The 16475-nt window shown below is 46.6% G+C and overlaps 1 protein-coding gene across 3 annotated transcripts; it reads left to right on the top strand.

Annotated features, from left to right (window-relative positions):
• Positions 1 to 647: 647 nt before the first annotated feature.
• LOC149466259 (oocyte zinc finger protein XlCOF8.4-like) lies at positions 648 to 16057 on the top strand. 3 transcript variants are annotated; one of them, XM_089672952.1, is made up of 7 exons: positions 648 to 804; positions 4414 to 4566; positions 5669 to 5854; positions 5941 to 6064; positions 6468 to 6634; positions 6718 to 6820; positions 15357 to 16057. In XM_089672952.1, the coding sequence occupies exons 2-7, from the start codon at positions 4483 to 4485 to the stop codon at positions 15995 to 15997; spliced, it is 1305 nt and encodes a 434-aa protein (XP_089529078.1). In that variant the 5' UTR covers positions 648 to 804; positions 4414 to 4482; the 3' UTR covers positions 15998 to 16057. The 3 variants fall into 3 exon arrangements, with proteins under 3 accessions (XP_089529078.1, XP_089529076.1, XP_089529077.1); XM_089672950.1 differs by having other exon boundaries at positions 6174 to 6634; XM_089672951.1 differs by lacking the exon at positions 648 to 804 and adding an exon at positions 2561 to 3445 and having other exon boundaries at positions 6174 to 6634.
• Positions 16058 to 16475: the final 418 nt, after the last annotated feature.

The following is a 16475-nucleotide window of genomic DNA, read 5'->3' as shown; positions in this document are numbered from 1 at the left end:
CCCCCAACTACTTCCCCCACCTTCCCAACAGACTCTCATCCACCACCGATAGACCCCCAACTGCTGACTTCCCCCGCTCTGACAAACCCGCTTGCCCCCCAGACATTGATTCCCACCCCCATGGACTGACATCTGCTCCCCAATAATGGATCCCCAACTACCAATCTCTGCTGACCCCCAACAGACCCTACTATTAGACCCCGCCCACCAACTACTGACCTATGCCCCCCTTTCCCCGACAGACCCCCAACCCTCACCACTAGACCACTCCCCCAAATACTCACCCCACCCCGTTTTCCCTGTAAGATACACATTGTTTCACTAGCAGCTGTCGGCTACATGACGAAAGGTTAATTGCCAGCCCCCTGAACGACACCCCCCACCGCCGGCAACTGTGGGGTTAAGGTATCTCCCCCTGAAGTTGTACAGCTCCGTGGCATTCTGCACCCCCTGCCATTGCCGCCCGCCGTGTACGGAGCTAACCGCTTTGTGCTAGCCAACTGTCCGCCTCCAGCGCTCGGAACTCGGTTCGTGGCCCTGATTGCTTTGTGAAGCCAGGAGCACGCTTTGCGGTCTCATAGTATGTCCACAAAAGGGGCACTACGACAACATGGCCGCCGCTCTAAACTACGTGCGCCGCTCTCCTGTTGTCTCGCGAGGATTGAGAGCAACTTCCGCAGCCCCTCCCCGGAAAAGATGCACAGGTTAACCCCCCGGAAGTGATAGGAAGGAATCAGATAACTTCTGGTCAGGGTGTTTTAAAGGGAGAAATAGGACTGTCACCTGCAGGAATAAACAATCATGGTAGGTGTTATATCGCGGAGGTCACTGCCATTGGTGGAATTCCTGAAACCACTCGCCCTCTAGAGGATTTTACCCCCCCCCCATCATTTCCTGCACAGGCCATTTTTCAGTGCTGTTGTGGTTTGAATGACAATTGCACGGTCATGCAACGCTGCGCCCATGTGAAATTTTTATCATTTCTTTTTACTTTCTCATAAAACTTTGTAAATAAGTAATTTTTCTCCTTCACTGATGAGGCTCTGATAGGCAGTACTGATGAGGAGGCACTGATAGGCGGCACTGATAGGCAGTACTGATGGGAGGCACTGATAGGCGGTACTGATGATGAGGCACTGATAGGCGGTACTGATGGGAGGCACTGATAGGTGGTACTGATGAGGAGGTACTGATAGGCTGTACTGATGGGAGGCACTCATAGGCGGTACTGATGAGGAGGTACTGATGGGCATTGACAGGCATCACTGGCATTAAAAGGCAGCACTAATATTTGGTACTGATGGGAGGCACTGATAGGCGCTACTGATGGACATTGACAGGCATCACTAGCACTAAAAGGCAGCACTCGTATATGGCACTGTTAGGCGTCACTGATAGTCATTACTGATGAGGAGGCACTTATGAAGCACTGATAGTCGGTACTGAGGGAGGCACTGATAGGTGGTACTGATGGGCATCAACAGGCATCACTGATACTGAAAGGCAGCATTCATATATGGCACTGTTAGGCAGCACAGATTGGAACTGATAGGTGGCACTGAAATGCGGCTCTGATGGGCACAGGTATGTGGCATTGATGTGCACTGATGGGCACAGGTTTGTGGCACTGATGAGCACTGACAGGTGGCCATGATGGGGCTACACTGGTAATCAGTGCCCCGATGATCAGTGTAGATGTCCCCTCTGAGGAATGCCGCTTATCGGCTCTCCTTTCCTATCAGATATTGACTGACCTCCTACGAGGAACAAATGATCACCGACAAAGTATGGCTGACTGGTTACAAGGAATAAATGACCTCCAGTGAGGTACAACTATCCGCCTACAAGGAATAAATGACCGCTGGTAAGGTACGACTGACCGCTGGTAAGGTACGACTGACCGCCTACGAGGCATAAATGACCACCGGCAAGATACGACTGACCGCCTACAAGGCATAAATGACCACTGGCAAGGTATGAATGACCACTTGTGAGGCATAAATGACCACCGGCAAGGTACGATTGACCGCCTATGAGGCATAAATGACCATTGGCAAGGTATGAATGACCACCTACGAGGAATAAATGACCACCGGCAAGGTACGACTGACTGCCTACGAGGCATAAATGACCACCGGCAAGGTACGACTGACCGCCTACGAAGCATAAATGACCACCGGCAAGGTACGACTGACCGCCTACGAGGCATAAATGACCACCGGCAAGGTACGACTGACCGCCTACGAGGCATAAATGACCGCCGGCAAGGTACGACTGATGACCTACAAGGAATAAATGACCGCTGGCAAGCTACGACTGACCGCCTACGAGGCATAAATGACCACTGGCAAGGTACGACTGACCGCCTACAAGGCATAAATGACCACTGGCAAGGTACGACTGACCGCCTACGAGGCATAAATGACCACTGGCAAGGTACAACTGACCGCCTACGAGGCATAAATGACCGCTGGCAAGGTACGACTGACCGCCTACGAGGCATAAATGACCACCGGCAAGGTATGAATTACCACCTGTGAGGCATAAATGACCACCGGCAAGGTACGACTGACTGCCTACGAGGCATAAATGACCACCGGCAAGGTATGAATGACCGCCTACGAGGCATAAATGACTACCGGCAAGGTACGACTGACCGCCTACGAGGCATAAATGACCACCGGCAAGATACGACTGACCACCTACGATGCATAAATGACCACTGGCAAGGTACGACTGATCGCCTACGAGGTATAAATGACCGCTGGCAAGGTACGACTATCCGCCTACAAGGAATAAATGACCGCTGGCAAGGTACGACTGACCACCTACGAGGCATAAATGACCACCGGCAAGATGTGACTAACTACCTACAAGGAAAGACTTATTGTCTGTAAGGAATGACCATCTATGAAGAACAACCACCTACGAGGAACAGCTGACTTCCTGTAGGGACTGACTGCCTGCAAAGAATGACCACCTATGAGCAATAAATGATCACCTGCATGGTATGAGTGACCACCTATGAGGAACAACTTACTGCCTGGGGGGTACAGCTGCCCATCTGCAATAAATTTCCATCTAAGAGGACTGGCTGACCTTTTGTGAGGATTGACTGCCTGCAAGGAATGACCACCTATGAGGAACGACTACCCGAGAGGAATAAATGACCACCTGCACGGTATGACTGACTCCTGTGAGGAACAGATTACTTCCTGGGAGGTACAACTGACCACCTGCGAGGTATGACCACCTATGAAGAACAACCACCTAAAATGAATAAATAGCTACCAGCAAGGTATAACAAACCATCTATGAGGAGTGACTTACTGCAAAAGAAGGTACTGCTGACCGCCTGCGAGAACCAGCAATGACTATCCTGTGAGGACTGATTAACTGCCTGCAAGGAATGACCACCTATGAAGAAAAGATAGCTACCTGCAAGGTATGACTGACCACCTATACTCACCGGCCACTTTATTGGGTACACCTGTTCTGGGGTCCCCTTCCAGCGCTGTTGGTTCCTTCTGAGCACCTCCATAGAAAGCACCTGCTATGGGGGCACTTGTTTGTGTTTTCACCGAAGCCAGGCTATGTGTTTCCATTGCCACACACAGCTCAGCCCTGCCCCCACTCTCTCCTCACAGGATTTGATTGACAGCAGCAAATGGCTTCTGCTGCTGAGAGAAAGCATGAGCACCAGTGCTATTCTTGGGCACAGTGCTGAACTGGGTTTGGCTCAGGTAAGTAATTAGTGGCACTTTTGGGGGGGGGGGGGGTTCTTGGCTTTACAGGGAATAAAAAAAAAGCATTATTGGCTGGAGGGCCTGTTAATACCCATTTCTTGCTTTCTGCTCTCTCCCACCCCCAGATGCCTTCATGTTGGTATCATGATACACAGGGTACTCTTCATCAGATCCGCCTATGGGCGGTCCCAAAAGAGCAGGCTGACATGATGACGTCTATACTGCTGTCTGTATGGAGAGTGCAGGGACACATGGCACTGCTGCCCGAGGGGGCATCTGCATTCACAATTTATCCTTCGTTTTCTAAGTTGAATGATACTGGGTTTTGTTCAAGCCTAGAAGACCAAGGAAATTTCATGACAGTATGGGATTACTGTGGGGGGAAGGGGGGCGAGAGCAGAGATTTATGTTAAAGATGTTGCTGCTTTTTAATTTTAAACGTCTGTGGCTCCCATTTTCTTAAAAAAAAAAGTGGCTGGAGTTGGGTTTACATTTCTTCTTTCCTCATTTCTGTCTCTGCCATTTCTCTCTGTTCTTCTTCCTTTTCTCGCTAAATACAGTTCTTTTTTTTTTTTTGTAGAACGGCAGTTATGGAAAAAGTGAGGATGTAGATCCTAGGACTGAAGGCCAGTGCAATATTTATTTGTAAGTTTTCTCTTCATTTTAGTGCATCACATGATTGCCCCAGCTGAAATTTCCCAAGGGATCACTTCTTGAAGAAACAGGATCCATAATCATGACTAATTTACAGAGAGTGGAGAAGGTGACGGAGAGGATACTGAACCTCACTCTGGAAATCATCTACTTACTGACCGGAGAGGTGAGGAGGATTCTGGGAGGTCATATGACATCACTCTTATCTCTATTAATAAAACACAGACCTGACCAGAGAGGTGAGGAGGATTCTGGGAGGTCACATGACATCACTCATTAAAACACAGACCTGACCGGAGAGGTGAGGAGGATTCTGGGAGGTCACATGACATCCCTCTTATCTCTATTAATAAAACACAGACCTGACCGGAGAGGTGAGGAGGATTCTGGGTGGTCACATGACGTCACTCCTATCTATAATAAAACACAGACCTGACCGGAGAGGTGAGGAGGATTCTGGGAGGTCACATGACATCACTCATCTCTATTAATAAAATACAGACCTGACTGGAGAGGTGAGGAGGATTCTGGGAGGTCACATGACATCACTTCTATCTCTATTAATAAAATACAGACCTGACTGGAGAAGTGAGGAGGATTCTGGGAGGTCACATGACATCACTCTTATCTCTGTCAACAGATCAGCTCACCTTTGGGAACAGGTTACATGTTCCATCAATTTTTAGTGTTGAACATGTAACATGTTCCCACTCCTGCAGCCTCTCTCCAATTTGCTGCCTCTAGTGACAGTGAGACGGGAATCTTCTCCCTGCATCTGCTGTCACAGTTTCAATAAACCGCGTCCATGCGGGACTCTGCCCACCCAGCCACATCATTCATTCACAGAGTTCTGGGAATGGGAAAACTACAACTACCTCCAGCCATTGTGGATGATGGCTTGTAGTTTCCAATGAACTACGAGGATGCTAGTGAGCTCTTCAGTTTTTCCATCGATGATTCATATCATTGTGTAATTTCCTGCCTGTACGAGGTACAAGCAGACAGCTACACAGACAATCTACAGGAGCCTTGCGTTGCACCAGCGATCTGCTTATCGCGGGTGCAATGCTTTACAGGCACCTAATAAAAAAAAATAATAAATGCAAGTTTGTTTTTTTTTTTCACCTGCAAAGACGTGCATTTCATTTTTTTTCTTATCCTTTAATAAAACACAGAGGTGACCGGGAAAACCAAAGGTTTCTGTTAGTGTCATCACACATATTGTTGTCTCTTTCAATTATAGTAGATATTTATCTTTTTACATACAGGATTACACAGTGGTGAAAAAGACATCTTGTGATCATGTGGCATCCAGCACCAGTCCCTGTTTGTTAGGAAGATGGAGTTGGCGTCCCATCACAGAGCTTCCACCTTCCTCCTTGACACCTAACAGAAAGGATGACCTTAAGATCCTAGAAGTCACCCAGAAGATCATTGAGCTGCTGACAGGAGAGGTGAGCGGTGCCGGGAATTGTGGGACATTCTCCAGTAACAGACAAGGGATGTGTCTGGATGGTGACTGTATCATTGTGTGTGTCAGGTTCCTATAAGGTGTCAGGATGTCACTGTCTATTTCTCCATGGAGGAGTGGGAGTATATAGAAGGACACAAGGATCTCTACAAGGACGTCATGATGGAGAACCGGCCGCCCCTCACATCACCGGGTAAGAGGAGACTTTAATTTCTTGTATTGAGGCTCCACCTAGATACGCACATCCTCTGATATAAAGACATAGAATCAATGTATTCAGTCAGTGTGTGTGTTTCCTACAGATGGATCCCGTAATGGGAACCCACCAGAGAGATGTCCCCGTCCTCTGTATTCCTGGGACTCCACACAGGAACATCAGGAGATCCTTCGGGAGGATCAGGTAGATGGATCCAGTATTGGGAACCCACCAGAGAGATGTCCCCGTCCTCTGTATTCCTGGGACTCCACACAGGAACATCAGGAGATCCCTCGGGAGGATCAGGTAGATGGATCCAGTATTGGGAACCCACCAGAGAGAGATCCCCATCCTCTGTATTCCTGGGACTCCACACAGGAACATCAGGAGGATCAGGCAGATGGATCCAGTAATGGGAACCCACCAGAGAGATGTCCCCGTCCTCTGTATTCCCGGGACCCCACACAGGAACATCAGGAGATCCCTCAGGAAGATCAGGTAGATGGAACTGAAGATCTTAGTGATAACTTGAATCAAGAAGAGTCGGTTATCTCTAAGGATTTCGAGGTGGGTAACAATTGATCCTAAATGTATATTGAACTGTTTAAAAGACGTTGTTGATGCTGTAAATGTACTTGCAACTCTTATAGGAGGAAGATGTAATTGTTATTAAAGTTGAAGATCTTTATGATGAGGAGATGGGGGGCGATATGACCTGTGCAGTTGAGGATATCCCTCCAGAGATCAGTCCAGGTGAGTAATGAACACTAAATTCACAAAAAGGTGCCATACAGGGGTTGCACAAAAAATTAAAACACTCAAGTGAAGACATGTTTCGCGTTGAAAGCGGAAGTGATGTAATATTGTTTTGCTCCCGCTGTGTGATGAGACACCTAGATAACAGGTGGGAAGCCTCACTTTCCTCCATTCACTGCGTGCGCTGCTAGTAATATACGGAGTCATGTCAGAGCTTACTGAGCTTCAAAAATAGCGAATAGTTGTTGCTGCTTAGCTGGTTCATATGTGTCTGAATTTGCCGATATTTTTTTTTTTGGCCACGTCGCAAATTACAGTATCAAAGATTATGATGGCTGTGACGGGCGCGGCGTCAAACCCCAGACCTTCTCACCAAACTCGTGACAGAAGGACTAGCCAGTCTAAAACCACAATGTCACGTGCGTAACAATGCCACACCCAGCTGCACCCTGCACACCAGTTTTCCAGCTAATTGGACCACAGTCGACGTACCGGCAGCCTGAATGCGATTGTTACTGGGTCAGGTTAATTACGCAATTAACCCTTCACACTGCCACCACCACCACCTTTTTATACAGAGAAAGAGGAAACTCAGCAATACACTAGGATGATTGGTTAACCGTCAGTATCCCGCTATCTCTACAGACCGGTTATACAGTGGGTTAAATACTCATAGTAGCGCTCTTCAGTGGCAGGGATTCGTAAGTAACATTCAGGAGCTATACAAACAGTTCAACACTTTTAGAAAGTAAGATTTATTACCAAAAGGTTGAAAGGGTGCAGTAAAAATATTTACAGAAAGAAGATGTAACCAATATTAAATATATATATATAAATATACAGAGCGCAACAGCACAGAAAACAGATAACAGAAAGAAGTTTAGGTACATAAGTACTTGCCAAATAAATGCCTGGGGTTAAGCAGTTTCAAGTCTGAGCTAAAAAGGGATTTCTGGTCTCGCACAAAGTTTCGTTGGTACAGCGCGATTCTCCTTTGCACTCTGTTTGCTAGATGGTGAAACTCCGAATGTCCTCACTTCTCTGACTACACACAAAGCATAACAGCTTTTTTTTCTACCCAAAATCAACTGGTATCTCTTCCCACAACGGACAAGCCAAGCCTTATTTGGCAAAGAAGTGTTAGGCAGGGGCTCAGCAATATAGGCTGGTTGCATTCCAGAGGGAGGGGAAATGAGGGGATAACATTAAGACTTCTTCACACAGTGAGAATGCCTGGCTCTGGGGTCCATGCCTGCTACACCTCCCCCTCAGGTGACTGCATATTAGTTTAAGAAAAATACAATGCAGAAGTTTGAAGCAAAATGGAGAACTGCACCTCTCCCTGTGTGCATGATTGTGACAATGGTGTATACAGTTTTTGGGAAACATCGCTTGATGAGCATAAGCGCGGTCGACATGGCCACCTGACCAAAAGAGACAAAAGGACATTGCGCAGGATTGTGACCTGGAATTAGAAAACAACTGCTGCAAAAGTGACTGCAGAGCTCAGTCTCAGTTCAGTCAAGATTGAATGAAGACTGAGATTAAGCTCTGCAGTCATGCATTGTTTCCATATTTTTGTCTAACCCCTGTATATACAGTGAGGAACAGAAGTATTTGAACACCCTGCGATTTTGCAGCTTCTCCCACTTAGAAATCCTGGAGGAGTCTGAAATTCACATTGTAGGTGCATTCCCACTTTGAGAGACAGAATTTAAAAAAATTCAGGAAATGACATTGTATGATTTTTAAAGAATTTATTTGTCTTGCACTGCTGAACATAAGTATTTGAACACCTGAGAAAGTCAGTGTTAATATTTGGTACAGAAGCCTTTGTTTGCAATTACAGAGGTCAAACGTTTCCTGTAGTTCTTGACCACGTTTGCACACACTGCAACAGGGATTTTGGCCCACTCCACACAGATCTCCTCTAGATCTGTCAGGTTTTCGGGGCTGTCGCTGAGCAACACGGAGTTTCAGCTCCCTCCAAAGATGTTCTATTGGATTTAGGTCTGGAGACTGGCTAGGCCACTCCAGAACCTTGCCGTGCTTCTTATGGAGCCACTCCTTGGTTATCCTGGCTGTGTGCTTCAGGTCGTTGTCATGTTGGAAGACCCAGCCATGACCCATATTCAATGCTCTGAATGAAGGAAGGAGGTTGTTCAAAATCTCACAATAAATGGCCCCATTCATCCTCTCCTTAATACAGTGCAGTTGTCCTGTCCCCTTTGCAGAAAAGCACCCCCAAAGCATGATGTTACCACCCCCATGCTTCACAGTAGGGATGCTGTTCTTGGGATGCAACTCATCCTTCTTTTTCCTCCAAACACGACCAGTGAAGTTTAGATCAAAAAGTTCTACTTTGGTCTCATCTGACCACATGACTTTCTCCCATGCCTCCTCTGGATCATCCAGATGGTCATTGGCAAACTTCAGACGGGCCTGGACATGTGATGACTTGAGCAGGGGAACCTTCCATGCAATGCATGATTTGAAACCATGACAGCATAGTGTTCTACCGACAGTAACCTTTGAAACTGTTGTCCCAGCTCTGTTGTCCCAGTCCGAGGGAGACTGACAGTCATCTTTAGCCTCTTCCATTTTCTACCAATTGCTCCAACAGTTGATCTATTTTCACCAAGCTGCTTGGCAATTGTCCTTTCCAGCCTTGTGGAGGTCCACAATTTTGTCTCTGGTGTCTTTTGACAGCTCTTCGGTCTTGCCTATGGTAGTAGTTGGCGTCTGACTGTGGGGTGGACAGGTGTCTTTTTAAAGAGCTCAGACAGGTGCTACTAAGTTAGATTGAGTGGAGTATAGGTGGACTTTTTAAAGGCACAGTAACAGGTCTTTGAGAGCCAGAATTCTTGCTGTTTCTTAGGTGTTCAAATACTTATGTTCATCAGTGCAAGACAAATAAATTCTTTAAAAATCATACAATGTGATTTCCTGAATTTTTTTTTTTTTAAATTCTGTCTCTGAGTGGGAATGCACCTACGATGTGAATTTCAGACCCCTCCATGATTTCTAAGTGGGAGAACTTGCAAAATCACAGGGTGTTCAAATACTTCTGTTCCTCACTATACACTTGCCAGCCACTTTATTAGGTACACCTGTTCAATTGCTTGGTAACACAAATTGCTAATCCGTTCAGTCAAGATCGAATCCCATGAAGACTGAGATTGAGTTCTGCAGTCACTTTTGGTAGCAGTTTTTTGTTTTTTTCTTATTCCGGGTCACAATCCTGCGTAATGTCCTTCTGTTTCTTTTGGTCAGTTGACCATGATGACTGCACTTATCAGACGACGTTTTCCCAGAAACTGTGTACGCCGCCATAACCTTTGATACTGGACCTTAAGACATGGCCAATAAATTGTGAACTTCAGTCACAGAGGCACCAGCTAAGCAGCACCAACAATTTGTCCTTTTTGAAACTCAGTGACCTGACACCGTATTACTAGCAGCTCACGTAGTGAATGAGGAAAGTGAGGCTTCTCACCTGTCAGCTAGGTGTCTCATCACACAGCAGAAGCAAAAGAATGTTAAGTCACTTCCACTTGCAAACAAACTTGTGATCCAAACCGAGGTTAGAATCAGTTTGCTCATAATGGTGATAAATAAATATAAATGGGAAAAAAAAATGTGGGTGTGTGTATATATTATTATTTATTATTATTATACAGTATTTATAAAGCGCCGATAGTTCGCTCAGTGCTGTACATTACAGAGGGGGACAGAACATGTGACAGAACAATAACAATACAATGCAAAACATGAGGGGATTGAGGGCCCTGCTCTTTCGAGTTTACAATCTAGGAGGGAGGGGATGGTGGCACAGGAGGAGATAGCTGTGGGGGATGGAGTGGTAGGAAGAGTGGAGGAGGTCAGCAAGTTAGCAGGGGGTGGGGTAGGCTTCCCTGAAGAGATGGGTTTTCAGGGTGCGCCTAAAGGAGAGGAGAGTAGGTGATAATCTGATGGGTTGGGGTAGGGAGTTCCAGAGGATGGGTGACACCCTGGAGAAGTCCTGGAGGCAGGCATGGGAGGAGGAGACCAGGGAACTAGAGAGGAGGTTTTGTGAGGAGCGGAGTGTGCGTGCTGGGTGGTACTTGGATATTAGGTCAGTGATGTAGTTTGGGGCAGTATGGTGGACGGCTTTGTACGTCAGTGTTAGGATTTTGAATTTGATCCGTTGCGCAATCGGAAGCCAGTGGAGGGGTTGGCAGAGGGGGGTGGCGGAGATGGAGCGGTTGGAAAGGTGAATGAGTCTGGCAGCCGTATTCAGGATCGACTGAAGCGGGGATAGCCAGCGGCGAGGCAGGCCAGTGAGGAGGGAGTTGCAGTAATTGAGTCGTGATATGATGAGGGAGTGGATGAGCTGTTTAGTGGTTTCTGGAGTTAGGAACGTGCGTATTTTGGCGATGTTGCGGAGGTGAAGTCTGCACGAGTTTGTTAAAGAGTGGACTTGGGGCTGGAAGGATAGGTTGGAGTCCAGAATGACACCAAGTACTCTGGCCTGCGGGGCGGGTTTGATATTGGCGTTGTTGGACATGATGGAGAAGTCAATGGGGGGTGGGGTCCGGGCTGGGGGGAAGACAAGAAACTCGGTCTTGGAGAGGTTCAGTTTAAGGAAGTGGAGCGACATCCAGTCTGATATGTCGCTCAGTAGGTGTGTGATTCGGGCAGAAACTGAGTGGGTGAGGTGGGGGGTTGAGAGATAGATTTGTGTGTCGTCGGCATAGAGGTGGTAGTTGAAGCCGTGAGAGTGTATGAGTTGGCCAAGGGAGGAGGTGTAGATGGAGAAGAGAAGGGGCCCGAGGATGGAGCCTTGAGGGACCCCAACAGAGAGGGGGGGTGATAGGGAGGTGGTAGCATTATAGGTAACACTGAAAGAGCGTTGTGACAGGTAGGATGAGAGCCAGGAGAGAGCAGAATCTCTGAGGCCATGTGTGTGTGTGTGTGTGTGTAACATATATGTATGTGTGTGAGATATATATATATATGTATGTGTATATATATATATATCCAAGAGACCACAGAAGAAGAGGATCGGGGCTGCCTTGTGCAATGGTTTTGCGAAAATTCGTTATTTAAAAAAACAAAAACAAAAAAAAAACAGATCCTTTACAATCACTTTATGGTAGCTGTGTTCACTTGTGGGGTCACTATGGAGTTCCTTTGTAGCCACGTGTGTGCTTCTCTCAGGGGCTATACAGTGGGTATAGAAAATAATCACCCCCTTTTAAAATCACATTCTGTTGCTTTGCAGCCTGAAATGAAGGCAGACACAGTTTTTGTTTTATGCAGCTGTATTTACACAGTGCAACTTATAATATCCAAGTGAAAGATATAACACCAACATGTCAGAAAAATAAAAAACCGAATCACTGAGTTGGAAAAAAGGATCACCCCCCTTTCCTAAAAATGACTTGTAAACTCAATCAGGTGTAGCTAATCACCTTCTCAATAGCACACAAAGCCATTGACTTTCACCTGTCATCAGCTGGGGTCATTTTGATTTAGCTTAGCGTGAAAAGAGCTTTCCTGGCACATTTCAGTCCCTGGTTGCAACTGAAGCAAACAGCCAACTATGTGTGGCAAGGCACTGTCAAAAGATCTCTGGGATAAAGTTGTGGACAGACACAAGTCAGGAGATGGATACAAAAACTTTTCAAAAGCTTTACCAATACCTAGAAGCAGAGTGAAGTCTATTAGGAATTGGAAGGTATTTGGTACAACATAGACCCTCCATGGATCAGGACGTCCAAACTGGATGAAGGAGCCAGGAGGAAAACTGGTCATAGGGGCTACCAAGAGGCCTACAGCAACTCTGAGGTCGTGTCAGGAACTGATTTATTTATTTCAGGTACTTATATAGCACTGTCAATTTACGCAGCACTTTACATATATATTGTACATTCACATGAGTCCCTAACCCTCAAGGGGTGTACAATCTAAGGTCCCTAACTCACATTCATATACAAAGGCCAATTTAGACAGGATCCAATTCACCTACCAGCATGTCTTTGGAGTGTCGGAGGAAACCGGAGTACCCGGAGAAAACCCACGCAGGCACAGGGAGAACATGCAAAGGTGCCGTGGCTGGGATTCGAACCAATGATCCTAGTACTGCCAGGCGGAAGTGCTAACCATTTTAGCCACTGTGCTGCCCATACTGATGACAGAGAGTTATCATTGTGACAACAATATCACCAATCCTCCACAAATGTGGCTTGTATGGGAGGGGTGCAAGAAAAAAGTCGCTCCTCAAGAAAGGCCACATGCAGTCATGACTGAGCTTTGCCAAAACGCACCTTGAAGATTCTGAGGCTGCATGGAAAAAGGTGTTCTGGTCAGATGAGACTAAAATGGAATTCTTTGGCCTCAACAATAAACGATATGTCTGGAGGAAATCCAATCCAGATCACCGTCCAAATTCCACCATTCCTACAGTAAAGCATGGAGGGGGGAATATCCTGTTATGGGGGGGGGGGGGGGTGGTAATATCCTGTTATGGGGTGGGAGGTAATATCCTGTTATGGGGTGGGGGGTGATATAATGTTATGGGGGTTTTTCTACAGCTGGGACTGGAGCACTTTTTGGGATAGAAGGGAACAAAGTCCCATCACGTTCTGGAGGAAAATCTGCTGCCCTCTGCCAGAAAGTTGTCAATGGGAAGAAGGTTTGCCTTCCAACATGACAATGAGCCAAAGCACACGGCAAGGATGAGCCCCCCCCCCAGTGATTGGAGGAGAAAAAGGTGAACGTCCTTGCATGGCCTAGTCAGAGCCCAGACCTGAACCCCATTGAAAATCTGTGGAATGACTTGAAGACCGCCGTCCACAAATGCTCACTATCAAACGTCACTAAACCTGAGTAGTTGTGCAAAGTCTAGATGTGCAAAGTGAGTAGAGACCAGGGGCGGACTGACCATTTGGAAACTCGGGCACTGCCTGAGGGCCCGGGGTCAGTAGGGGGCCCCATGAGATGCCCCTGGTATCTTTTTCATAGACTTTTTTGAGTTTGGGGAAGGACACAGGGGCCCTATGAGTTGTCAGTCCGCCCCTAGTAGAGACATCTCCCAACAGACTAACGGCTGGAATTAAAGCAACAAGCCTCATTGTGAAGCCGAGTTCCGGTTTACAACTTCCGGTTTCCGGCTTCTTCGGCTCCGCTGAGAAAATACACCCTCTCCACCGCTGCGGGGGACTCGGGAGGGACTAGGAGTAAGTACTGTATACATGTCATATCACTATAATGGAGTACAGGGGAGCTGGGATATACATTACTGTATACATGTCACATCACTATAATGGAGTACAGGGGAGCTGGGATATACATACTGTATACATGTCACATCACTATAATGGAGTACAGGGGAGCTGGGATATACATACTGTATACATGTCACATCACTATAATGGAGTACAGGGGAGCTGGGATATACATTACTGTATACATGTCATATCACTATAATGGAGTACAGGGGAGCTGAGATATACATTACTGTGTACATGTCACATCACTATAATGGAGTACAGGGGAGCTGGGATATGCATACTGTATACATGTCACATCACTATAATGGAGTACAGGGGAGCTGGGATATACATACTGTATACATGTCACATCACTATAATGGAGTACAGGGGAGCTGGGATATACATTAATGTATACATGTCACATCACTATAATGGAGTACAGGGGAGCTGGGATATACATACTGTATACATGTCACATCACTATAATGGAGTACAGGGGAGCTGGGATATACATTACTGTATACATGTCACATCACTATAATGGAGTACAGGGGAGCTGGGATATACATTACTGTATACATGTCACATCACTATAATGGAGTACAGGGGAGGGGGGATATACATTAATGTATACATGTCACATCACTATAATGGAGTACAGGGGAGCTGGGATATACATACTGTATACATGTCACATCACTATAATGGAGTACAGGGGAGCTGGGATATACATTACTGTGTACATGTCACATCACTATAATGGAGTACAGGAGAGCTGGGATATACATACTGTGTACATGTCACATCACTATAATGGAGTACAGGGGAGCTGGGATATACATACTGTGTACATGTCACATCACTATAATGGAGTACAGGGGAGGGGGGATATACATTACTGTATACATGTCACATCACTATAATGGAGTACAGGGGAGGGGGGATATACATTACTGTATACATGTCATATCACTATAATGGAGTACAGGGGAGCTGGGATATACATTACTGTGTACAGTTTAATATTTTGGACTCTTCTAAAGAAAAATGTAATTTCATAAGCTTTAAGGGGGCGTGGTTGGGGGCGGGTCGTGGGTGGGGTTGGGGGCAGACCTGGGCAAGGTTGGGTGGGGCAACTGGTGGAGAGCAAGTTTTGTGACCGGCTAGTAGGTCTGGACTTGAAATTTTAACCCCTGCTGTAAGTTATCAAAATTATTCTTTATATAGGGTTCACTACTACTTTAAATGTTCCTGTTCTCCCCTCTAATTGCTTCCAGATCGAAGATACAAGAGATACCAAAAGAAGAAACGTCCTTTTTCTGCCCCAGATGATACAATAAAAGATGATCCTGCAGCAGATTACGCGGTGGTAAACTCAACTTCCTGCAATCTTCGTCAGGGGTGGCAAAGTGTCGGTGAGTCCTTTACATACAAGGGGAGGCTCCCCGCCCTTCATACCCGTCATGTACCTGAAGGGGAAGACAAAGCGTTTCTGTGTCTGGAGTGTGGGAAATGTTTCAGTAAACAGTCGAGCCTGGACAGACACAGGCAGCTCATGCACATATGGGAGAAGCCCTACTCCTGTTCCGAATGTGACAAGCGCTTTGGACATAAGATCTCCCTCGTCCGCCATCAGAGGATTCATAACAACGAAAATACGTTTTCATGCCCGTTGTGCGGGAGGTGCTTCGCCCAGAAATCGCACCTCGTGGAACATGAGCGACAGCACACAGGGGAGAAGCCCTACGCGTGTATGGAGTGCGGGAAGCGGTTTGCCGTGAAGAGGGCTCTGGTCAGCCATGAGTCCACCCACGCGGGTCAGAAGCAGTTCTGCTGTCCAGAGTGCGGGAAGTGTTTCAGCAGGAGAGCTTATCTTTTCAGCCATCAGCGGGTTCACCTAAGGCATAAAATGGTTTGAGGTTTTGAATTCAAAAGTAAGACTCCTAGATGAAATATAAAGATACCATTTATTTGTTCATTTTGAGCGCACAAATTTTATTCAATTTCATTGACTTTTAACTTTCTGGAATCCGCCATATGGCTAGCGGAAAGTGAAAACCTGGCTTGCAGTGCCTGCTTTGTAAGCTGGTGGGGTGGGAGATGTTGGGTGAGCTCAGGGTGGGTGTCATTCCTGGTTCTACGGTGTCACTCTTGATTACCCAGCTGTACAGGTAAGTTATTCAGCTTCGGCCTGTTCTCAGGACTCCCATCGTTGGTTCCAGGAACAGAGGAGACAAGCTGTTGCTGATGCTTTTTTTTGTGGCTACATGGTGAGCAGTGTCTTACTGAAGGCTTACTGAAAAAAATTGTGGATATGCATTTGTAGGGGATCTGAATCTCCCCGTCTGGGTATGATTGTATCAACTTCCCTGTCAGGGATAATTGTATGCGCTGCA

Source organism: Staurois parvus, unplaced genomic scaffold (assembly GCF_062004578.1).
Source record: "Staurois parvus isolate SC_StPar_1 unplaced genomic scaffold, SC_StPar_1.0 ptg000132l, whole genome shotgun sequence".
Classification (NCBI taxonomy): domain Eukaryota; kingdom Metazoa; phylum Chordata; class Amphibia; order Anura; family Ranidae; genus Staurois; species Staurois parvus.
Note: the sequence above shows the minus strand (reverse complement) of the source record. Positions and strands in the feature narration are given on the sequence as shown.